The sequence below is a fragment of the Anabrus simplex genome, chromosome 2, assembly GCF_040414725.1.
Source record: "Anabrus simplex isolate iqAnaSimp1 chromosome 2, ASM4041472v1, whole genome shotgun sequence".
Taxonomy (NCBI): domain Eukaryota; kingdom Metazoa; phylum Arthropoda; class Insecta; order Orthoptera; family Tettigoniidae; genus Anabrus; species Anabrus simplex.
The window spans coordinates 735,937,602-735,963,855 of NC_090266.1; the positions used below are offsets into that span (position 1 = coordinate 735,937,602).

Genomic DNA, 26,254 nt, shown 5'->3' on the forward strand with positions numbered 1-26,254 from the left:
TTTCAAGTTGTTGTCACTCATTCCACAACAAGGTAAAAATTATTATACGCTGCTAAAAAAAAGAGAAGAAAAAAGGGTCACATTTTTATAGGTTCATACCTCCATAATCCACATACATATTGAAATGAAAACACACACACTTTCTTTGGACACTCAATACAAGTCACTACACAATGTTTCATAAATAAAATGGTCCCTGGTCATACACCATAATGGCTATGTGGTAATTAACCCTAGAACGGTCAGGTGGAAAATGTAACAAGAAAGGTCGGGCTGGGTCTGGTAGACCCAAAACCTAAACGTCCATAAAACATTTTAAAATGATTTATTTTTACAATATAATACATTGAATATTATTATGGAATGTTCTCAATAACTTTAACTCAATTTTATATTTCTGCATTGTTTTATTGATAAAAAGAACTTAAAAGGAAAATAAGCTTAAAATTTTAGCTGGAAAAAGTAATGTTTATAAAAAAATCGCAACAAATAAAGTCCACTTGATATGTCATTTTGATAATACTGTTTTATGCAAATGAACGTATTTGTTATCCAAATGCCTAAGAAAAAGTGGCTTAGGTTCAATATTTTAACCAATTACACTCGGGTGAAATTCCTCAATTGTTAACGCAGTTTACACACAACATTTCCGCATGTGTCAGGCAAATCCAAACTTTGCAGATCTTGCAGAAGTAGTTTGTCTTGTTGTCCTTACACATATGACATCTACCTCTTTTCCCAGGCTCCGGCAATTCTCTATTTTCAATAGCTGCCTCTGAAAGTCTCGCAGCCAGAAGTCGAATTTCTCGAGGCAGAAAACTTTGGTGTGCTTGCTCTGCCATGTACGGTTGCACAAGTGATTTTGCAAGCTCCTTGAGGAACACACGCCTTTTCATAACCACAAGGTTGGATTTTAGCGTAACATATGCATTTACGGCAGCAATATTCAGTACAGCAAAGAATAAACATAATGGCCAGCGCCTTGTTCCTCTAGCAACTGTATATTCTGCACTCATAGCGTCCACTACATGAACGCCACCCTTTGTGTAATTGTAGCAGGTGATGACTTTTGGCTTCCTTTTGACACCGCTTTCTTCATCAATTTCTGCCGTGTGATGCATAGAGGAAAGTAGAATTACACATCTGTTACGTTTTGGCACATACAACACCATAGTAACCTCCTCCTGAAATCCAAACATACTTGAATATTGTTCTTTTGATTTCTTTGCAAGGAATTCCCCTGGTATTTCACACTTGTTTTTCCTCAAAGTACCAACAAGCGTTTGTTTTCTGTTAGAAGTTTCTTCGAAAGGCTGTAAGAGGTGAACCAATTATCTACTGTTACATTTCGACCACTGCCTTTTATTGGTTCCACTAGTCGTAAGACAACGTCATCGGGCTTATTACTAACACGAAATGGGCCTTCTGGTTGAGTTCCAGCATAAACTTCTAAGTTTTTAACGTAATAGCTCTTAGCACAAGCCATCAAGAAGACTTTTATACCATAGTTTGATGGCTTAGAGGGGATATACATCCCAAATCGGCACCTCCCTCGAAATGGTACTAGCATTTCATCGATAGTAACAAATTCTGAAAGTGAGTAATACTTCTTAAAATTCAGTACAAAGAGGTCCAAGAGCTCCCTAAGTGCTGCTAAATTATCTTTACACCTCCTTTCATTCCGTGAATGGATATCATCAAAGCGAATAACACGTGTAACAAACCTGAACCTTTTCAGAGACATACCAGCTCTAAATATTTCAATTCCTGTTCCGTCTGTATCCCAAAAGTCCTCAATATTCATTTTACTTCCATGTAATGTGCCAGCAAGATATAAGAGACCAAAATAAGCCATGATCTCTTTGTTTGTAGTTTCTCTGCACATTGTTGGGTCACTCTTGTAGTTAGATGTAACAGACCATATAAAAATATTAGTTGCACCAACTACCAAGTCTATAAGAGGTTCATTGAAAAATAATGACCACGATTCTAATGGAGTGTGCACATTCATAGCATCCCTTACAGGTCCTGGTAAATGAGTAGAAACTAAATCGTGGCTTCGTGTGCGGACATTTTGTGGGAATTTGTCTTTCTTCCATTTAGTCTTATTGTCTTTACCAACAAAATAACGACAGGGATTACCCTCATCTGGAACGTACCTGCAGCTTGTGCCTGGAGCATTATAAGCACTGTTGTTGGAAATAGTGGCTTCGCGGATGTTTAGAATGTCAATATTATCTGTTTCTTCCCCAATACCGTCACTTAATTCACTATTAGAATCATGTCCACTGATCATCACGAAATCTGGGTCAGCATCAGAATCATCAAATTCACAGTCTTCGTTACATAAAATCCTCTCTATTTCCTGCCTAGACACAGTTGCTCGTGATGCCATTGTTAAAGTTTCTACTGTATAATGATTTCTATTGTCTGTTCAATAATTATACAATGTACACTCCACAAAACCTAAAAGGAACTAATATATCACATGCAAAATCCACTAGTATGTTGGAACACAAACGTTACATAAACGGTCGGGCCGGGTTTGAGAGACCCATGACTACTTTGCGACGGTTATATACAAAGACTCGTTGATGAAGCTTCCGGTTTACTGCTGCAGTGCATTCTGAAGAATGTTTCAGGAAGCTATAGGGCACTCCAAACCTGTAGGTGCTGCGACCTTGTAGCTATTACGAAAATGCGTACTACTGGGTCCCACAGACCCAGCCCGACCGTTCTAGGGTTAAGCATCTTAATAAGGAGTATTGCCACCCCTTGCATGGATAACAGCTTCATAATGAATTCTCATGCTTCTGACAAGGTGCTGTACATTCAATTGAAGTAGATGACCCAACTCCTCCAAAAGGGCGTCTTCAAGGGCTTGTAGTGTGTAGGGTGGTGGACTTATCACTTGGATGCGTTGCTCTAATTGACTCAGAATTGTTAAATCAGATTCACACCGGTACTTCTGGATGGCCACTCCATTGCACGTGGTGCTCTAGCATTATCATGCATGAATACTCCATTGGCTCCGAATTGCCTCATATGAGGAATCACATAAGGCACTAAGATCACGTCAATGTTGTATTGAGCAATGCTTTTTTTTTTTTTTTTTTGCTAGTAGCTTTACATTGCAACACAGATAGGTCTTATGGCAACAATAGGATAGGAAAGACCTAGGAGTTGGAAGGAAACGGTCATGGTGTTAATTAAGGTACAGCCCCAGCTTTTGCCTGATGTGAAAATGAGAAACCACGGAAAACCATCTTCAGGGCTGCCGACAGTGGGATTCGAACCCACTATCTCCCGGATGCAAGCTCACAGCCGCGCGCCCCTAACCGCTTGGCCAACTCGCCCAGTGATCCATTGTGAATGATCAGGAGATTGATTTTCTTGTCAATACTTATGCCTGCCCACACCATACCAGATTCCACCTCCACAAGCAATGGTAGATTGTACCACTGTCAGATGAATTTGCTCCCAACATCTTCTCCAGACTCACAGGAGACCATCTGAATGATATAACGCCATGTCACGATATCATCTGTCCAGTGCTGGTACTCGAGCAGGTCGTTGGGATCGTACATTGGCCTCTCGAAGCCTATTTCTGACTGTTTGGTCACTAACTTATACTTCAGAAGCGTGCTGTAGGTCCACCTGCAGTGTTCGTGCTGTAACTTGGGAGTTTTGGAGAGGGCATAGATGCACAAAATGGTCCTGCCCTTGGGTTGTTTTTCTTTGCCGACCTGTGCAAAGCCACCTGAAAACATTTCCAGTTTCATGGAAACATTTCCACTGATACTAAATTGTATTTTGAGCAAGCCCTGGCAACGGACCTCTGAGAGTAGCCTTTTTGAAGAAGTTTAAGGGCACGAGAGGCTTCATTCTATGACAACTGCATCTCCCGGTGCCTACCTTGGACCGCATGATGAGCCATGACTTGTAGACACTCCACTCCACACAGACTAACCATTGCACAGACTTTGCAATGAGGGACCTGCACCTTTCAACAGATACCGATACCTCCCAAACATTCATAGGACAGTGGAGCCCTCTGTAATATAATGTAATGTAATTTAATGTATGTATGTTACGACATATTATGGCAGTAATAGCCCTATCTCAATTGGCTCATTGTCTAGGGGTATATGTAATGTAATTTAATGTATGTATGTTACGATATATTATGGCAGTAATAGTCCAATCCCAATCTCGCTATGCATGCATACATTTTTTATTTTTTTAAGCAGTGTTGTTAAACACACTACAATTCAAGACCTAATAATCTTCCTTCAGCTTATCCCAGTTATTTCTTGGGTCACAGAATCACCCAGGATCATTTTGATTTTGGTTGGGATTTAAGGCTGGATGCACTTCCTGCTGCTATGTGACTTTTGAGATAAAACTCTCAACTTAGGATCAACCGGATTCAAACCTCAGCCTTCCAGGTGAGAAGCCAGCAGCTAAGCCACTGAGTTAATCATGCCCCCCACCCCGATAGATACTTCAGAACAATAGACATTTATTAAACAATACCTACATTAGTGAGAAGGAATATGGAATTATACTGAGAATGATAACTAAAGTTCTATGAACTGAATTCACATCATCTACTTTATCCTCCGAATCTCATCACAGTACATAATTTAACACACGACTTTGGTGAATGCAACATTATTCACCACTGCTTGTATTTCTCACATAACTCTTAACTTTAGTGATTGATCTAGTGACTGTCCTCTTAGTTTCAGTGTTCATCGCCAGTGCTGCTCTTATGTGCATTAAGATGATGGCATTTTCAAAGATGTAATAAAATTTCTTGTATACTCTTAACAACAGAGTCCATATTAGGTCTATGACGTTTTTCCTTCAAACAGTCCAAAGCTATGGAATACAAAGACTCTGCTGGCTGCACTGTCACTGACTTTCCCCAGTCCCCAGCCTTTGTATCAAGAAGTGGTTCTATAGATCCTTCACAAATGTCTTCCACATGGGTCACCTATAACAAAGGAAAAAGAGTCAAGATGAAAAACTATTTAAATGATTTATGTCTAAATGTGAAATAACGTATTACAAATCACAGGTACAGTATGTACTACTCTCACAATCAATACTGCTGACTTTGATAACTATTTGTAATTTACATCCTCTCATCAGTGTCTCAGTTATGTATACATTGTATCTAAAATACAGCAATACAAAACACAGGTATGTACCACTCTTATCAATAGCACTTTTGACTTTGAAATCTAATATTACTTCACATCCTCTCATCAGTGTCTCAATCTAACAAGGGACCGTTGTGATGACTGTGGTGATTTAATTGTACAGAAGATAATCTTAAAACCCTAGTGAAACTAGGGACCAAGTTAAGCTGAAGAACAGAATGAATGCACGAAAGTTAGCTGCTAGTTCATCAGCAGACCAGTGAAATTGTGGATTGAATCTGCATCTCTCCTGCACCTAGGTAAGTTTTTCCTCAACTTGCTTTACGTCACACTGAAACAGATAGGTCTTATGGCGACGATGGGGTAGGAAAGGCCTAGGAGTGAGAAGGAAGTGGTCATGGCCTTAATTAAGGTACAGTCCCAGCATTTGACTGGTGTGAAAATGGAAAACCATCTTCAGGGCTGCCGACAGTGTGGTTCAAACCCACTATCACACGGATGCAAATGATGAAGGATCAATCAATACTCTTAAACAAGCTAAACGCTATTGGCAACTTACGGTCAATCTAGAGCACTTGAATAGCTTTCCAATACCATCTATGTATATAAAATAAGAGTTTTGTCTGTACATTGCTCAGAATTTGAAAAGAATGATATTTCTGTATCGGTCATGTCCATAGTAACAACAAAATGCATTTTTTACTTTTCCGTAATTTCTGTCTGTCTGTCTGTCTGTCTGTCTGTATGTATGTACACACATCATGAGAAAACGGCTGAAGAGAATTTAATGAAAATTGGTATATAAAGTCAGGTGATGAACCTCTACAATCTAGGTGATAAATTATTTTATTCACGCTGAGTGAAATGGTAGTTTAGAGGAATGCCTAAAATTTAATTCTCAAATATTTATGTTATTAGTGGTCGTATCTTAATGGAAATCGGTAGACAAGGATGGTAAATAACTCGCTACAATACAGACTATACATAATTGTATTTTCATGCTGAGAAAAATGGCAGTTTAGGGGAAGGCCTAAGGTTTAATTCTCAAATATTTATTATATTAGTGGTCGTATCTTCACGAAAATTGGTATGCAAAGTTGGGGAATAAGTCGCTATAATCTAGGTAATCAATAATTTTATTCACACTGAGTGAAATGGTAGTTTAGCGGAATGCCTGAAATATAATCTATATATATAAAATAAGACTTTTGTCTGTACATTGCTCAGAATTTGAAAAGAATGGTATTTCTGCATCGGTCATGTGTTCACAGTAACAACTTTTTCGTAATTTCTGTCTGTCTGTCTGTACGTATGTATGTATGTACACTCATCACGAGAATTTAATGAAAATCGGTATGTAAAGTCACTACAATCTAGGCTAGAAATTATTTTATTCATGCTGAGTGAAATGGTAGTTTAGGGGAAGGCCTTAAATGTAATTCTCAAATAAGTTATTTATGTTATTTGTGGTCGTATCGATAAATACTACATAACTAACATAACTTTAGTTATGTCGTAAGTTAGTAGTAGTTACGTAATAAGTTATTAAATTTCCGATCACTTATGTCTTATACATTGTTACAGTATCGCATATAATCACAGAGATATTCAAGAATTTGGATTTTTGTTACTAAGTCCATATCAGCGCCAAGTCACGAGAAAATGGGTAAACAGAATTTAGCGAAAATCGGTATGTAAAGTCTGAGAATAAGGAACTACAGTCTACGATATAAATAATTTTGTAAGACACCCTAATATCAGAGAGTCGAAAGAAAACTAATGTGAAGGCCTGCAATACAGAAAGCTCATAAATTTTATCAACAATAACATTACATTGACCATTGTTTGTTGTGATGTGCTTTTTGTCTTCTGTTTCCACTCATTCCCGATAGATAGGATTACTGCAGCGTACCAAGGTTTTTTAAAATTTGCTTGACGTCGCACCGATACAAGTAGGTCTTATGGCGACGAGGGGATAGGAAAGGAATACGGGTGTGAAGGAAGCGGCCTTGGCTTTAATTAAGGTACAGCCTGGTGTGACTGGTGTGAAAATGGGAAACCACGAATACCATCTTCAGGGATGCCGGCAGTGGGGTTTGAATCCACAACTCCCGGATGCTCACAGCTGCGCGCCCCTAACCACATGGCGAACTCGCCTGGTCGTACCGAGTATAACAGCCTGCCTGTATATTGGCGGGAAGTAGCTGGGGAGTTAGATAACTTTCTTCTTTAGCATGCCATTCCTCTGATTCATACATTTTCTGATATTACTGGTATGTAACACACTCGTCCATCACAGCATTCGAGCTATTCAATCCCTACTCTGAGGCACTGATTGGAATGAGTAGTGTGCATATTTAACGGAATAATGATAGAGGAGTTTTCACGGCAGTCTGCGACCTGGTTATTCCGCTCTGGAACTTTGGACTGTTAGATCGGCACTGTAGTACTGTTCATTGAAAGTGAGAAAGTGTGCAGTTTTTCATTTGATTGAGTATTTTATATGATAACATTGCTTTCAATCGCTACATTCCTACTGACGTTTTTGTAATGACCTATGTTGAATTCAATTAGGAAAATCACCAAGTCAGTCTTTCTGAGAATCCTGTAGCGAAGCACGGGTACATCAGCTAGTTCTGTAATATATTTAGAAGTGATCTGAAAGACTTAAATTATTACGATATAAACATTCTCAATAAAGCATGCAGTAAAACAAACAGTACTGACAACCAACATGCTCTGAACATCCAGATACGTCATTATAACATACAAGGTGATGATGACAACACGTATCTAAATGTATCATACAGCATACGAGGTATGTTCAAAATGTACTCCTCACATCTCATGCATTGTTCATAATGCACCTGTAGGTTGTTGAACATGTTGATGAACATAGGTTACCACAAGGATATAAAAATTGACTGTATCTTGTCTCGAAATTTGGGAATATTCCTAGGTGGGTCATCTGACTGGAAAACAGATTTCTCAGCATGCACCATATGCAAGCATCTGGGGGTGTGAGATCTGAGGAGTGGCAAGGATATGGGAAGTCAACTGATTTCCAATGTGTTGTTGCAGAAGGCAAATGATCCCCTCGTGGTGTGGGTTGTATATTCATCCTGCTGCATCCACTATCATTGCAGTGACAGGTTTCCAGCAAGGGGGGAGGGGGGAGGGCACGGTGAATGATGATTTATTGTGGAACCATCAATGTCCTGAAATTACAAGTTGCCACTGTGGACAAAGTGAGCTAACACAATATAGAATGTAGGCTTACATCGCTGTAAGTTTATAGTCTGTGTAAACACATTGTATAGTGCAGCGTACTTTTAACTGCAGAGGTGCGATTTTGCGATTCTCAATGATCTACAGATTACATTAAGCACAATGTCTTGTATTCCAGTTTCTGGAAAAGAAAAAAACACCTCTTGCAGAACTGCATGAAGAATGCTAGTACCATACCATGAACTCCAAGCATCAGCCCGATCACTTCAATTACCATTCATATGAGTGAGTGAGTGAGTGAGTGAGTGAGTGGACATGTGCTAATGTTTGGTTGAAGTTTAACGCTGAAGAAAGTGTTATGATGGAGCGCAACTTGTGTTAACCTAAATAAGTTTCAGAGACAAGGTACATAAATACAAAATTGTGTTATGTGTTTTTTGTAACAATAGTATTACATTTAAAAGAGTTCTTAAATTAGTCAATGGCATTTTGAGTGTTTGTTAATGGTGACAAGTGATAGACTATTTTAAAGTGTAGAACTGCCAACTCCTGCACCGTGTTGCTGCACATTTGTAGTAACACTCCCTATCATCAGTAACACTACCATATCAGATTATTTGTTACAACTGGCTTTTTCATCACCATAAGACCTATCTGTGTTGGTGCGAAGTAAAGCCACAAGCAAGAAAAAAAACAACTGTCTTTACGTCGCACAGACACAGATAGGTCTTATGGTGACGATGGGATAAGAAAGAGCTAGGAGTGGGAAGGAAGTGACCATGGACTTAATTAAGGTCCAGCCCCAACATTTGCCTGGTGTGAAAATGGGAAACAATGGGAAACAATGGAAAACCATCTTCAGGGCTGCCAACAGTGGGGTTTGAACTCACTATATCCTGAATGCAAGATCACAGCTGCGCACCCCTAACCGCATGACCAACTTACTTGGTCATATCAGATTAGGAGTATGTGGCATCCACAGAGGGCAGCACTATGGGTGTGTGCAGTGTGTGTTCTAAGGGCATCTCACATCAGGTACTGCCCGAAAATTACAGTGTGGGCTATGCAGCAACTGATTCCATACTACCTGTGCAGGTTCCAAGGATGAAGGTGAACTCTCAAAAATTATCAAGCAGAAATGGAGTTGTAAAAATTGTTTTAACAGCAAAGTGCACATACAAAGAATGTGTAGCAAATGATACATCCAACTTGGAGCAAATGTGCCATTTCCTGATGGAAATCAACAGTGAAGCAAAAATCTGTTCGTGACACTATGAACAAATTAAAACAGCAAACAAAAATACTTGAAGGTGACTTGGGGAAATCTTTAAATTTAGCTCATGAGAAACTAGATGAGAACACTCTTTTGATTAAACAACAATAACAAATGACTGAAAATTGCATGATGACAATAACAGAAGTTAAGAATGAAAACTCCCTTTATTGGGAGATTTTAGTTTACTATCAATATGACTTAATGCAGGAAAGTCCTTGTTGCTGCACTCTAGCAAACTTTCTCTCCTATCATGATTTTAAATCAATGAACTGTGTTAAAAACCATAACAGAAGGCCACTGGACTTAATATCGACCAATATAACTAACTTTGACCTTTCTAAAAATAATTTTCCATTTGGTTAGCGAAGATTTTAATCATCCCTCCCTCTATATAGATTTTGAAATTCATTACAAAATGAATAAAATTGATACCCCTGAAAGAATTATGCACAATTTCTCAAAAGCAGATTATCAGAGTCTTTACAAAATGCTAGAAAGGGAAAACTGGGGTTACCAGTATCTAAAAAACATTAAAGGTCCTAATGTATACTTCTCTAATGTTTTTGACAAGATACTGGATAAGACTGCTCCAAAAATGAAAGTAAAAAACAGGAAGGCATATCCACCTTGGTTTAAGAAGGAAATGATTGAAACAGTACAATTAAGGGAGTATTATAGAAAACATATGAAAAATTCAGAATACAATAAGATCATGTTTAAAGAAATGAGAAAGCTTTTAAAATCATTGATAGAAAATGCATATAAAACATTCAAAAGAAGTTCTGAAGAAATAAATACACACCCATCATCATTTTGGAATTTCATTTGAAATAAACAGAAAAATAGATCAGAGCCTAGGGTTATGACTTCAAACAGAGTACCTTTGAGAAGCACTAAGCAAATAGCTGATGCCTTTATGTAAGCAATAGTTTTATAGGTATTAATGAGGTAGAAACTCCATGAAATCAAACTCTTCATTTCAAGTGGCTCATATAGACGAAAAAGTATATATCAGGCAATAAAAAAATTAAATCTACTAAGTCAAGTGGGCCAGATGGGATTCCTCCTTACATAGTCAAAGGTTGTTCAAATATATTAACGCAACCATTATATTACAAATTTAATCTTATATTAGATAATGGTGGACCATACTTTACGCAGACAATATTGTCTTGGTTGGTGAGTCATGTCAGGAGGTTGAGGCAGTCCTGGAATGCTGGTGAGTAATACTAGAGGCAAATGGATTAAGAATAATTCGCAAGACGACAGAGTATATGTTCTTCAACTTCGCGCAGCCAGGGCAAGCGGGCCCACACAGCACTGTCTTCCTTGCTGGAGAACCACTGATGATGATAGACAGGTTCAAATATCTTGGATAATTCATCACAACTGATGGTAATATCGATGCAGATATGAAGCACTGCATCAGTGTTGGTTGGATGAAACGGCAGTCTCTTACTGGTGTTCTGTGTGATAAGTAGACACCAGTCAAATTCAAGGGCAAAGTGTAAAAAAACCACTGTCCGGCCTGCCCTCATGTATGGCTCCAAATGTTGGGTATGGCAGAAAAAGCATGACCAGCGAATGCATGTCACAAAGATGTGGAGATTGCGATGGTCGGCAGGAGTCACTCAGCATGACAAAGTGCACAATGAGCATGTGCGAGGATATTTCAAAGTTGTGCCCGTCAGCGACAAGATGGAGGAAAAATAGCTCCACTGGTATGGTCATGTCTGAAGAGGAAATGAACACTATTTTGTACAGAAAGCTCTTGCCACTGAACAGCCGAAGAGAGGAAGAAAGCGTCCTACGGCAGCATAGAAATGAACTGGTGAGGCTGCCTTAAGGAAAACAGAAGTGCCATTAGATCTGGTACAAGAACGTCGGACATACTCTCTCCAAGTCAAACGAGTCGACCCTGAATAAGCTCGGGAGTGCCCGTTTTATGGGTACATATACGGCCAGGAAAGAAGACGACGACTGGATACTGGTGTGTTCCCACAAATGTGGAAAACGTCAAGGGTAAGCCCGATATATAAAACCAGAAAGCATGGAGACGTACAGAATTACAGGCCTATTTCCATAATATGTGCCTTCATAAAAGTTTTTGAAACAATTATTTATTTCCGGATTTTTAATCACATTAAAAGCTACATTTCACCCTACCAACATGGATTCTACCCTGGTAGGTCAGCTGTCACTAACCTATCAAATCTTGTACAAGGTGTGGCTAATGCTTTAAACAGTCATAAATCCATTGACTTGATTTAGAAGGACCTCGAAAAGGTGTTCAACAAGATTGATCAGCACGTACTTCCCATATTTGGACTCAATAATCCTATGCGAAACCTTATGTCCTCCTATTTACATAACAGAAGTCAGTTTGTCACCTATCATCAAACCAAATATTTTGTTTTCAATGTCAATTCAGGTGCACCTCAAGGTTCAAATTTAGGACCAGTATTGTGTGTGTTATTTATAAATGATTTGCCACTGAACTCGACAGCTGCAGTCGCTTTAGTGCACCCAGTATCCAGAATTCGGGAGATAGTGGGTTTGAACTCCGTTGTCAACAGCCCTGAAGATGGTGTTCCATGATTTCCCATTTTCACACCAGGCAAATGTTGGGGCTGTACAGTACCTTAATTAAGGCCACAGCCGCTTCCTTCCTACTCCTAGCCCCTTCCTGTCCCATCGTCACCATAAGACCTATCTGTGTTGGTGCGACGTACAGCAACTTGTAAAAATAAAAATAAAGTGATTTGCCAGATGTTGTTACAAATTCCAAATACCTCATGTTTGCTGATGATCGCCAATAAAATCACATTTAATAATAAGCAAATGCTTCGTGATGACTTATTTTATGGTTAATGAGCTTTTTCAGTGTGAGTTCTTAATGAATGGGCAGAATTTAAAAAGAGTCGGATCAGTAAATGACTTAGGTTACTGCTCATTGTTAACTCCTATCATTCAGTTCACATACTGAAATAACAATGCACCAATCGCTTGTTGTCACGTCTCCGCGTGCTCATCTCCCGCATGCACTGTCCCAAGTATGTTGCTGTGTCTTTACGAGTGAATGGGTGAGAGGAGCAGACGTGTTCAGTGATCAGTTGAATGCAACACAAAATGATGCTCAAAATACAAAAGCGTGTGTTCATTACCAAGTGTTATGCGAAGCACGATTAGTGAAAAACCTATGCGAAACTGTTTGCGCAAGAGTTTAAGACTGGAAATGTTTTGGAAAAACCACTAGCAAAGTCTGCAATGAAAAACTTAGTGGCAAAATAGCTTGAAACAGGCTCTGTAGCAAATAAAACCCGTAACTATCCAAAAAGAGTTTGAACACCGAAAACATTGCTTGACAGAAGGAAAGCCTGGAAAGAAGTCCGAAAAGAATCTCAATGTCATTTATCTGTGCGAGGGGGAATTAAGAGATCATCGTGTTGAAACATTATTTAAAAAAAGACCTGTATCTGTATCCTTACAAATTTACTGTTGTGCATGCGTTAAAGCGTCCAGATGAACCTTCGCGTGTTGAGTTCTGCCAGTAGTTTCTGAGTGAAGTGGAGTCAGGACTTTGGATCTTTAGTTTTTCATTTCTTTAGATGAGGCCATTTCCAACATCATCTGTGATGTTCATTAACAATGGTCAAATCCTCGTCAGTTCAATTGTAAATATTTTCCGGGCCAGCTTTATTTTGCCCACTGGTATAAATAAAATTGAAAAGGTTCAAAAGAGATTCTTATGGTTTATTTATTACAGGGAGCATAATCAATCAGCATATAGGTTGAGAATTTCATACAGTCACTTATAAGAAGAATTTAGCTACATATCATTAAACACTTGCTGAGAATTATATCAACACCTGTTTCTACACAAAATTATAAATGGCATTATAGATAGTGGTGAGCTGCTAGCCAGAATACATTTCAACGTAAGTAAATGAAACTTGAGTAGCTGGACTACTTTAATGCTCCGTTATCCAACACATTAATTCACAAAATTTCACTATTAGTAAGGATGTGTACTGCATTTAATGACTTATTAAAAAACTATACCATAGATTTAATGTTAATAATATTATTGGCTTTACACCGCACCGCACTAAGGACTTTTTTTAACAGTTTTTGGAGATGCCGAGGTGCCCGAATTTTGTCCCGCAGGAGTTCTTTTACGTGCCAGTAAATCTACCAACAAGAGGCTGATGTATTTGAGCACCTTCAAATAGCAAATCGAACCTGCCAAGTTGGGGTCAGAAGGCCACCGCCTCAACCGTCTGAGCAACTCAGCCCAGCTACCATACATTTCTGTAGGTCACTAACAGACTTCAAAAAATGTCTACTGAATTTCTTCAGTGAATATATTTAAACTATCTTCACAAATATTATTTTATGTCTGGCTCCATGGCTAAATGGTTAGCGTTCTGGCCTTTGGTCACAGGGGTCCCAGGTTCGATTCCCGGCAGGGTCAGGAATTTTAACTTTAATTGGTTAATTTCGCTGGCACGGGGGCTGGGTGTATGTGTCATCTTCATCATCATTTCATCCTCATCACAACACGCAGGTCACCTAAGAGTGTCAAATCAAAAGACCTGCATCTGGAAAGCCAAACTTGTTCTCGGATACTCCCAGCACTAAAAGCCATATGCCATTTCATTTCAATATTATTTTATAAAAAGGAAACGGAATTCATTAAACAATACCTTTCTCAATAATCCAAATGGACTTCAGTTGTCTGTAAACTTCGGGATTTTATTTTTACACTATTAATCATGCACCTGACGTGTCAGTATATGCCTATGCCTGCACATATATATTTAGTTATATTTCACTTATAGAATCAGTAGCCAGTAATTACAAAGTTGATAGAATCAAATCCTGATCTGTATATGATTATTTTTTTAACATACTGTTGATTTCTTCTAAATTTCATGATTACAATTTTTAAAAATCTGTTGTTATTATTTTGTGATATTTTTCTAATTTGCATCACCTATAATATATTTTGTTATGTCTGTTGTAATTGGAGTTCAAATCTATTATAGTCTGGCATAATAAATAAATAAATATAGATAGATAGATAGATAGATAGATAGATAGATAGATAGATAGATAGATAGATAAATAAATAAATTCCTTGTAGAGGGTATTTTTTGTAGAAGGGGATAGTTGGAATGTAAATGTTCTTTTTTCTCAACGTCTACTTTTTCTGGTTTGCCTTTATGATGCTCAAACCTGATGGTCAGGTCTTCGAGTATTATATAGCCTTTTATCTTGCTATTTTCGAGAGCAATCATGTCTATGCATCTAGGGAACTTCTTTGTAAATGGTATAATCTTTCCTTCGAAGTCCATCTACAATTAAAGTCCTTACTCGATGGTGCCGATGATTTCTCAGTACATCACTATGCGGGCACAATCCCATGACGTGGGCCATGTTTCTTTCTGTAGCAACGTTGACAGAGGCTTCCATCCAGAGATCTACCTGACACAGCTCTTACTCCAGTGACATTAGTCATCATTTTAACTGCATCCTGCCATTCACTACAGGAGAGGCCTTCATGGTGTTTCATCTGGTTATTGGTAGGTGTATATTCCTTACAAAGTTCAGCTCCTATACCTTTGTAAGGTGGAGAGTACCAGGTGTTCATTTCACAACCTCGAATTTCCTGACGTATTTTTCTTGTATCATGAAGACATATTACATTGATAAATAATTTGTTTATCATTAGCTATGTTCAAAGAACGTAGACAAGTTGAAATTATGTTTAACGGCTCCCAATTAGTGTAAACATATACAACGACAGCTCTGATTATAACAATGGAAGCACTGATGTGCTGGAGTGCTGCTTCCCATGATGCTTTGAAGAGACTAGACCTTTATATTTTCTGCCAAAAGATCAACACTGTTTGATGTTCAGATCACAGTTGTAATTTCAGTACCATACTGTTTGTTTTGCTGCATATCGTACAGTTAGAGCAAAGAGGAAGTTCTTGAAGAAATGAAACTTATATTTGTAAGTAAATAAAATAGCATATTGTATTTGTTATAAAATGTAAACAAAATAATCCAGTTCTGATAATATAAAATTTAGTCCTCCTCCATCTTCTTTCGTTTTACATACACCCAAGAGGTCTGATGGTATTATCTAGCAACACTGTGAATACAACCCAGAAGACAAGCAGCCATTACACTTAGTAATTCTTTACTTTCCATAGTAGTGAACATACACCACAATACTTCATTTTCTTGTCCTCTCAGGCATCGATAGAGTGTAGCTTCCTGTCAACACAAAATTCGACATTATGATTTTAATATAACTGAGGAGTTGGCAGGAATATACAGAATGTACAGAACAACTCTACTGGTGCCAATCTTTTCAAAGCGATGTTGTCTATGTTGGAAGTTAACGAACTCAAACAGGATCAGCTGTGTGGTGATTCTACTGATGGTGCTCCTTCGACAAGTGGTTTGAAATGTGGTTTGGCTAAGCTTAGTAATAGCGTGAAAGAGAAGTGCGGATCAGTTTTTAAGCTCCTCTACTACATCATTCATCAAGAGGCCTTGTGCATGAAAGTACTAAAAGTTATCAAAATGATGCAAATAGTTATTAAGACCACGAACATAATTCACTCTAGTACTCCTAACCACAGGCAATTCAAGGCCTTCGAGAAAGAGATAAAGTTTGATTATAAAGACGTTGCACAATTCAGAAGTCACGTGGGTTAGCTGGAGAACCATTTTGTCATGCTTCTTTAGGCTTTGGAGGGAAATAGCAGCGTTTTTGCAGGTTAAATGTCACAACGCATTCTTCTTTGGACGGCCTAGCATTTTTAATGGATCTTATGTATCGTCTCAATTCTTTGAACGTTAAATTGCAAGGGAAGAACAGCAATGTTATTAAACTTTCCAGGCCACACTGTATTTGTTTGAGATGCAGCTATGTAACAATAATACTGCCCATTTTCCTCTCATTGTTGGAAATTCACAAACTGCATCTTGAACTTCAGGCACCAGCATTTCATGTTGCAGTAATATCACATCCGATATCACAATTTGATCGGGTTTCTGCGGACATTCCTCAGCTGGATACGGATATCAAAATATATTCCTCTCCTTTATCCTGTCATATCAACAGTGTTCCATCAGACATTCAGCTAGAACCTATCTCTCTCTCTCTCTCTCTCTCTCTCTCTCTCACATAACAGTCTGAGCCTGAATGAATTATCTCTCAATTTGTCATTATTAGAATTTTACATACAGCTCAACAAAATGGAATTTCAGAACTTGAAGTATCGGGCTTGTAAAATGCTAAGTCTATATGGTACCAATATAATGGTCCATTATTGGACATTATAAATTTTCCAGCTAACTCATTCTTGGTTGCCTGCGTTTCGCCCTCGTGTGCTGCTAAGTTGGGCTCGTCAGTTGGGACTTAGCACACCTTAGCGAAACGCCCATTGGAGTAATATTGAGAAAATAATGTTGAAGTTTGGTCAGGAGATCATATATTCCTTTCTTTTTGAATAAATATGACTGATCGCCATTCTTGTCAGTCTCTAATTGTAACCGGCAATCGGTCAACTTAATTTTATAGCAATCTTACTACTTGTTCATCACAGTCTGTTGCTTTGTCCATTTTACTTGTAATAGCAACCTTTTAATGTCAATCATTTTAATACTTTCACCTTTGTAATTCTTTACATTGTAAAAAAATTTTAAAACCAACACTGTTATTTTTAATGTTAATTTTAGTTTAAGTCTCTTCAAGATTTTTAAAAATCAATTTCATCTTATTATATGTTTTTCAAGTGCTTATTTTTATTCTGAGGTGAAGACAATGGCTGATGATGCCTTCATACTAGGCGAAACATGTACCATTTTTAGTTAATAGATCAATGTAAATCATCCAAGACAATGACTTTTTGTATTGATTAGGTGGTCAATTTAATAAATAACTTACTGTTATTATTCTAATCAAATATCATCAACACGGATCAAAAATTATATTTGTTACATGTTACACCTGTAGTCAACAAAGTAATGTTTATTTCCATTGAGAAAAATTAACTTACTAGCTTTTTCAGGAGAAAGGAAGTTTTGCCTCTCTCTAATTATTTGTCCAGCCTGGTAAAAAATTTCTTCTGCTGGAACATATACTGCAAGCACAGAAAGATAGCAGGGGGCCAAAACACTTATTCTGTTTATTCTATCATCTTCTAGCCAGTATGAGACTAAATTGATCGCTGCAGGTTTTCTTTACAATAGCAGCGATGTACAGTAAACATGTAAGAAAGTCAATTATGCCTGCCATTAATGCATATAGTCTTGACTGGAACCTACTAGAAGAGACTACTTTTCACAATATCAGAGGTGCCAACTATTACGGATTGTCCGTAATTATAACGGATTTCACCTCACAATTACGGAATTACGGTCAAAGGGGAAATAATTACGGAAAAGCTGACATTATCACGAAAAAATAATTTTTGACGGAAAGAAAAGGAAAAATGTTGAGTCCTTTCGAGCGTTTCTCCTAAATCGACTTTATTTCAGTGCTTGTGAGTTGGCAACAATACTTATTCGATCGTGACTTATTTTTGCTACCCATAAGCGTTGTAAAATTAATTGTGAATGAAGTAGCTCCACTACAAATCCTTCAGTAATGTTGCATTTGCTGTGTTAAGTGTACCTGACAGTTGACAGAAAGATCTGCACTGCACTGGTATCGCTTATGGTTCAGAAAACGAAAATGTCATCACAGTTGGAAGGATGCTTCAAGAAAAACTACACTGAAAAGCAGTGGCTGCGTGAGAAACAAGCTACAAGGAATGTTTTATCATAGAACCAACAGGTTGCGTGCAAATGTTATTGTGTAATATGATATACTTTTCGATAGATTGCTAGAGGGAAGGGCAAAAGGGGTGTGTCATTATCAAGAAGGAAGGCGTATGCTTTGGACTTGACTCAAAATTTTTCTTGGGGGCGGAGGGCAATTACTGATAATCCACTTCAAAGTTGGCACCTCTGCAATATTCTGTTGATTTTCCTCAGTCCTTGTAACAAACACTAATTTTGCTACCACTGGTTTTATAATGATACTTAAAATAAAAGCAGGTTAAAAGAGATAAAATAATTACGAATAATTATTTTACAGAAATTTTATGGTGATTGTTTAACGGGGCTGAATACGTAAGTCAGCAGGCCTTATTTTTAAGTAATTTTGTCATAATGAAGTTTATAATAGCATATTTCATTGAACATGTGACTGGGAATTTATTAAAAGAAATGCAATTTAACTGTTGAGTATTTAGAAATATAAAGCTCATGTTGTAGGTCACTGAATTCTGTGGGGGATCTCTTATTAAAAGCAGACAAAACAATATCTTTAAAACAGTTGCATCCTTTCAATCATTCCCTCTGATTCACCTATAAACAGGCTAGCGATCCTTCAGAAGTACTGGAGGTATGCAGAAGGAGCGCAGTAATCATATCCTTCAATTGAATCAACGGAGAACTGTTCACTGTTAACAGCACAAAAGCATATCAAGAACAGAGGTAGGAATACCATAAGAGGAATACAGAAGGTCGTTTGGTTTATTTCTGATCAATGTTCAAGGGTACTCGCCTCACAAAATACCTTGCTGCCGCCACCAATGGTGGTCTACACATAGCACTGTTGACTATCATCCGACATAAAAAGTTCCATTGAATTTTACTTCTGTGGAGAACAGACATGGAAATTCTGTCCCATTCCTCCCTGCGAACCTTCCATAGACCATCCAGGCTGCATAGATGGCCATGTTGAAGACGTCTTGGCCAAACTTCTATCAACTGATGATAACGCAGTGGGGTGACGAAACTAGTACTGATTGAAATATATGTTGTAATTACATCTATGCAAAATTTTTATGTACTGAATAAGATGGACCCAAATTACAATAAAAGTTGTAATGTTTCACTATGCGTGTGTATGAAAAACAAGCATAGAAAAGGGAAATAACATACCCTTCCCAACAACTGTTCATTTTTGGCGCCATTTCATGATGCTTACGAATGACACTCACACACCTATAAGGTCAGACACAACACTGCTCATGACAGCAGATCTGCAGTGCCAACGTCACTCACCAGGGACTGGTACCATTATGCCGTTGGATAAAAATTGAATTACCTTCTGTAGGACAACTTGGAGGAATGCTCATTTACAACAATTGAAAATGTACGGGACAGAATAACAGACAGAGGATAAATGGAAAGAGGCACCATGGTGGAATAATAAGACCAGAGATACGGTACTGATAAAGAACGATGACTATAAAACAATGTTCAAAACTAAAGTGATGAGAAAAAAGAGCTCTAACAGACAAGAAAAGAAGTTTTACACAGATGTGCTATTCTTATACTTCTAAAGTATATTTCATCTCAAATAATACAATGTTCAATTTTCACAGAATATCAATGACATATTGGACAAGAACTTACCAAATCACAGCCTTCTCTTTTTTCATCATATGGAGGCAAACTTGTTAATAATTCCAATATTACCTGAAAATGTAATAATTACATCTTAGTTATATAAAATGCAATATTAAAACATGGAAATTTATAAATTTGCAAAATACAAAGTTCTTTCAAAATCTATTCTGCTCAATATTGTAGGTTCTAGGCTTTAGGTCAGAGGCGGCCAAACTAAGGCAAGTGTAAAGTGGTATGCAAAAATGTTTTATTAATTTAATATGTAATTTAAAATCTTACAAATCATAAGGGGTTGTCTAGGTAGGGGTACTGGTAAGGGTACAACTACCCTTTCACCATGTGTGGACCTATTTGCATTCAACAAGTTTTAGGTGAATTGCCAGAAAGTGTATTTCTCAATATTCAAGAAGTTCTATTCCAATTACCTAGACCAATACCTGTAGTCGCTTAAATGCGGCCAGTATCCAGTATTCGGGAGATACTGGGTTCGAACCCAACTGTCGGCAGTCCTGAAGATGGTTTTCTGTGGTTTCCCATTTTCACACCAGGCAAATGCTGGGACTGTACCTTGATTAAGACCATGGCTGCTTCCTTCCCAGTCCTAGCCCTTTCCTGTACCATCATTGCCATAAAACCTATCTGTGTCGGTGCCATGTAAAGCAAATTGTAAAAATTGTTCTATTCCAATTTAGAAAGTGCTGGGCATCAAGATGTTTCTGTGGTAGGTACAGAATAAATTCAGGAAAATTCATAAAGGTTACTCACAATAAGGGGAGAATCTCTTTGAAAGGTATATATAGTTTACAAAAAACCAACAATTAGTAAAAAAGGTACACATTTCATGTGACTTTGGTCTTCCAACAAATCTTATTATGAAGTAAATAACACCACTCAACATAGATAATAAAATGAAACTACAAGTTTGCATAAATTTAAAAGAAGCTTCCTAATCCACAAGAAACACTGAGTAGAGTTAAACAAGCAGGTGAATAAGGACACTGGAAACATCGAATAATAACAAGAATTACATATACTGATCTTTGCCTAACAATCACACAAAAGCCTAGAAGGGAAGGGAAGGGAAGGGAAGGGAAGGGAAGGGAAGGGAAGGGAAGGGAAGGGAAGGGAAGGGAAGGGAAGGGAAGGAGCAATGATGAGTATGCAAAGGGGGAAATCATCCTTAGAAATGACTTATATTGAAATTTAAAGAATGTCCAATACACAAAATTAAAAACATTCTAGCTGAATTGGTGAATGGAATACTCACACGAAACCTCACACTCCACAAAATTCACTGGCTAAAGTATTAGCAGGTATTCCACAAGAAAGGAGTGTCCAGGACTCGTAAACAATGAGGAACTGCCAAGGTACATATGCAAGCCTGACGGGCACTGTGAGACTAAGTCCCTCGAATGAATAAGGGTCTCTTCTGCTCACCATTTAATTAGGCCCTATAGAATATTGAAGTCCCTGATGTTCAGGAATAAAGAGTGGGCATGAGAAACACATCAGAGCCGGAAGTGGACTAATTAAGCGGTAGATTGGTCAGGCTTATATAGCAAAGTTCATGGAACACACCAGAACAAGGTGGAGTCTTCTACGTCTTCTGGAAGTAGTGAGTGATGTAGGTGAAGGCCCAGGGAGCAGGCCAGTCGATCAGTGTGTGTATGAGGACGGTGAGCAGTGGTTGACCTGGGAAGGTTGAGGTTGCGGCCGGCCAAATGCAGCATTGAAGTACATGAGGTACAATTTCCCATGGTTTCATATCTGCAACCGTTATAAAACATAATGCATTCTGTATGTGACACAACTATTTCAGATTTCTTCGTTTCCAGTAGAGCATGCTCCATACTTCCCCCTCTCTCAAGGTCAATCTTCTCCCACAATCCTAGGGAGGTGCCCATCTGTGTGTTGATGTCCTGCGGTGTCAGTCTTGCTGTTATGGTAGCGGGGAGGATAGTGCATACTGTGGTGTGTTTCTGGTGACCTGTAATGGATCTAAGCAAGCTGTCTACTTCCAAAAGGAAATATGAAAACAATACTGTACTAAAGAACAGTTTGTCAAAGCCTGCAAGTCTTGTTTCTGAGAGTTGTGTTGAAGGCGGGTAACTTCAAATTGGAGCAGCACTTTACAGGTCATAATGCCAAGCTGCATGACCTTTGCGAAAGCTACTGGAGAAAAGAAGATCATGCTCATATTGACTTGAAATATCCAATCGATGCACCTAGGAGGAGGAGGATGACAGCAAAGCTTTTTTAAGAAGAAATGTGATCAGATGGCAGAAATAGTGAAATCATCTTAATTCTTACAAAGAAAAAGGCAAGGAACTAATAACAATGATAAAATCAATATGTGATAACTGTTGCTGCTATGTGAAAACAACAGTGTGTAGATCGGAAGGTTTGGAATTGACAGTGGGCTAAAACAAGGGAGTGTGCTGTCACCTTTACTGTTCATAATAGTGATGGATGACATTGTTAAGGGAGCAAGGGAAGATTAGAGAGGGGAAAGAATGAATGTAATGATCTTTGCAGATGATGATGATGTGATATGGGGAGAAGATGAAGAGGACAACAACTGACATACTGAATAGAAGGACTGAACAATGGAGATTGAAGATTAATGTGGAGAAGAGCAAGACAATAGTAATAAACAGAGGAAGTAAAGAAGGAAAAGGAGCTATCAAAATTGAAGACAAGGAACTGGAAATAGAACACCACTTCAAATACTTGGGAAGTGTACTGACAGAAAATAGAAGACTGGATATGGAAATTAGTAGAAGGATAGAACTGGGGAGTGCCTTTTTACCACCAGGTATGGGAATTAATATGGAATAAAGATGTACCAATGAAGGCTATAAAAGTAATGTACAAGGGATATTACTTACCTATAACGACAGAATGCTGAAGGTGAGATGGGTACATCGAATCACGTATGAAAAGATTCTGAATCAAATTGGTCAGAGGAGAATGATTTTGGGGAAATTTGACCGGAAAAAGAGATAGAATGATAAGGACACATCTGAAGACACACACAACTTGTCCAGTTAGTTTTTGAGGGAAGCGTAGGAGGTAGAAATGCAAGGGGTAGACCAAAGTATGAATATAATAAACAGATTAAAGTACATGTAGGATTTAATAATTATACAGAACTGAAAAGGTTAGCACAAGATAGGATGGCATGGAGAGCTGCATCACACCAAATCTATGGACTGACAAATACAACAACAACAACAACAAAATAATGACATATGCAGCAGAAACCTGGACAATGACTCAGAGAGATGAGAGTTTTTATGCAAGTTGCTTTAAGTCGCACTGACACAGATAGGTCTTATGGCGACGATGGGACAGGAAAGGGCTAGAAGTGGGAAGGAAGCAGCTGTGGCCTTAACTGAGGTACAGCCCCAGCATTTGCTGGTGTGAAAATGGGAAACTATGGAAAACCATCTTCTGGGCTGCCGACAGTGGGGTTCGAACCCACTATCTCCTGAATACTGGGTACTTGGCTGCACTTAAGCGACTGCAGCTATCGAGCTCGGTATGAGATGAGAGTAGAGTACAGACAGCTTAAATGAAATTCCTGCAGAGTATGGTACAGAAGATAAGGAGGGATGGAGGGAGAAATGAAGACATACGAAAAGAGATATTTTAAAAAACTAAAGACAAACTGGATCAGAAAAGATTGAGATGGTTTGGACATGTCAAGCGGATAAGAGATTGCCAAGACAAGCACTGGAAAGACAGATGACATGGAAGAGAGCACGAGGAAGACAAAGATTACGATGGATGGACCCTGTGATGAACAGCACAGGACAACGGAACCTGGACTGGGAAACAGTGTTGGATGAGGAATGGTGGAAAGACAGGATGAAGTGGAGGGAAGGCATATTTGACCCACCTGGTGTCAGATGGAAACAGGGAAATGATTTTGATAATGATGATGATTATGTACATTGGATTTCATGAAAGGAAACTTACAAATTAGCAAATGACCCTTAAAGTATGTCTTAATGTAATATCATCAAGTTATGGCAACTATTATTTCCCTCACATTTGCATGGTGCTACCATATGGTCATGTGTCCTGGAAACCATGACACTAATAGTACATGGACACAGCACGAGATGGCAATGGGTTGGATAAGTACCACACACAGTGTGATGGAACTGCAGTATTGAGTCAGGCTCCGAGCAGAATGGATGTGACAAGGCAAGAACTGTGTGCATACATCACCCTGGCCATTCACCGGGGTAGCAATGCAAAAGACTGTCTTAGACAGCTTGTGGAATTTATGGGGTATAATGCCCTTCTGTACCGATCTGTTGCGAGATGGCAAAAGAAATAAATTTCATAATTAATATGTATTGCCCGTGTGGGGATTTACCGGTTACCTCCATCGGGCGCATCCCATTGGAATTGGGGAAGCTCGCTGGCTCTGCCGCCAGCAGAGTCAGAGGGTAGTAGGGAAATAAAATACCACCGTGAAAAAAAAGAACTGGTCCCTTGCCAGGGTTACGGCGAAGACTGGTAAATGACCAGAAGCCAGAAAACATCTTGAGGCAACCTCTAGAGCTAACAATCCTAGTTGTAAAAGGATAGGTACCCGTCCAAAGCAAAGTCAAGTCAAAAAGCATGATGGCACAACATTTCAAGAAACATACCCCAGGGGGTAAATCTTTGGATAAATCCCTCGTCGTGAATGCCACGGCGCACGAGTCTCGTTCGGATTCTGGGGGAGACGAGCCGGAGCGTCTCGGTGTACCCCGAAGAGTCAAAAACTCAGGCCAAAATCTAAAACCTTTCTAGCAACTTTCAACATAAATTCACTTACACAAACTGGCAAGCTGAAAACCCTCATCAAAACTCTTCACGAAAATCAGATATCCATAATGGCCCTACAGGAAACAAGGTACCCAGATGAAGAGATTTTTGAATCCGAAGGCTACAGATTTTTCAAGAGCAAAGCGCAAAGAGGAATCCTCAATGGAGCTGTGATGCTTGGAACCGCGTTTGCTGTTAGAACCAAGATCCTTAAATCGGTTGCAAATTTCGAACCTGTGAATGACAGATTGTCTATACTCACAATTAAATGCGCGAACAAAACCTACGCCCTAGTTAACGCACATGCTCCTACAAACGATAAGAACAAGTCTGATCCAGACGAAGTTGATAATTTCTGGGACCTACTGGACGAAAAATTAAACAAAATCCCCAAACACCATGTCAAGCTTCTTTTGGGTGACTTCAATGCCCAACTAGGTCGTGAACAGAAGTACAAGAAAGTTATAGGAAATTACCCTGCTCACAAAAGAACCAATCCCAACGGCAAAAGACTGGTGTCCAATTGCGAAAATCACAACCTGCAGGTCATGTCGACCCACTTTCGCCATCTACCCAGAAAGCAAATGACTTGGCGCCCTCCCGTCCAAGCTCTCGGAGAGTTCCAAATTGATCATGTTGCAATCTCCAGGAGAAATAGCCCTGAGATTATGAATGTCAAGGTAAAGAAAGGCATCAATGTGGCCTCAGATCATTATATGTCTCTTATCAAATTCAAACCAATTCCCGCAAACACAAGGAAGACAACCAAACAGACCACACGCTTCGACAATGATAAACTTCGGCAAAGGGTTGAGGAGTTTCAGGAGAAGGCTAGACCAAATGACTGTGACTTTAAGAACGCCAAAAGTCTCCTTGTTGAGGCCGCCAAAGACGTTGCAGAAATCAAGAGAAGCAAAAAGCATGCCTGGTGGAATGGTACCTGCGAATCGGTCCTCCAACAAAGACTCAATGCGTGGAAACAGTACTACTCTACGAAATCAGAAAATGATTGGGAAACCTACAAAACGCAACGTGCCCAAGCAGCTAGGGTGTTCAGAACTGAGAAACGTAAATACGAAAAATCTCTCAGAAACATAAAATGTTAGACATAAAAATTGGTATTTGGAATCTCCTGTAAATGTAAAGAAACATAGGTGATTTGTTTTTGGAAACTCCACTTAAGGGGAACTAAAAAGGGGGTGAAATTTTAAAATGAGCATTTCTACAGTATATCTCAAAAACTTAACATGTTACTGAAGTGAAAAATGGTATTTTT

The 26,254-nt window shown here is 38.7% G+C and overlaps 1 protein-coding gene across 3 annotated transcripts in view; it reads right to left on the reverse strand.

The window, feature by feature from the left end:
- Positions 1–4,505: 4,505 nt before the first annotated feature.
- LOC136864419 (interleukin-1 receptor-associated kinase 4) overlaps positions 4,506–26,254 on the reverse strand; it is a 316,630-nt gene continuing 294,881 nt past the window's right edge. For all 3 annotated transcript variants that reach the window (XM_067141393.2, XM_067141392.2, XM_067141394.2), the window contains 2 exons: positions 20,161–20,223; positions 4,506–4,999 (listed from right to left, as the gene is read on the reverse strand). In XM_067141393.2, coding sequence (XP_066997494.1) covers positions 4,799–4,999; positions 20,161–20,223 — 264 coding nt within the window. In that variant the 3' untranslated portion in view covers positions 4,506–4,798. The remainder of the gene's footprint in view (positions 5,000–20,160; positions 20,224–26,254) is intronic.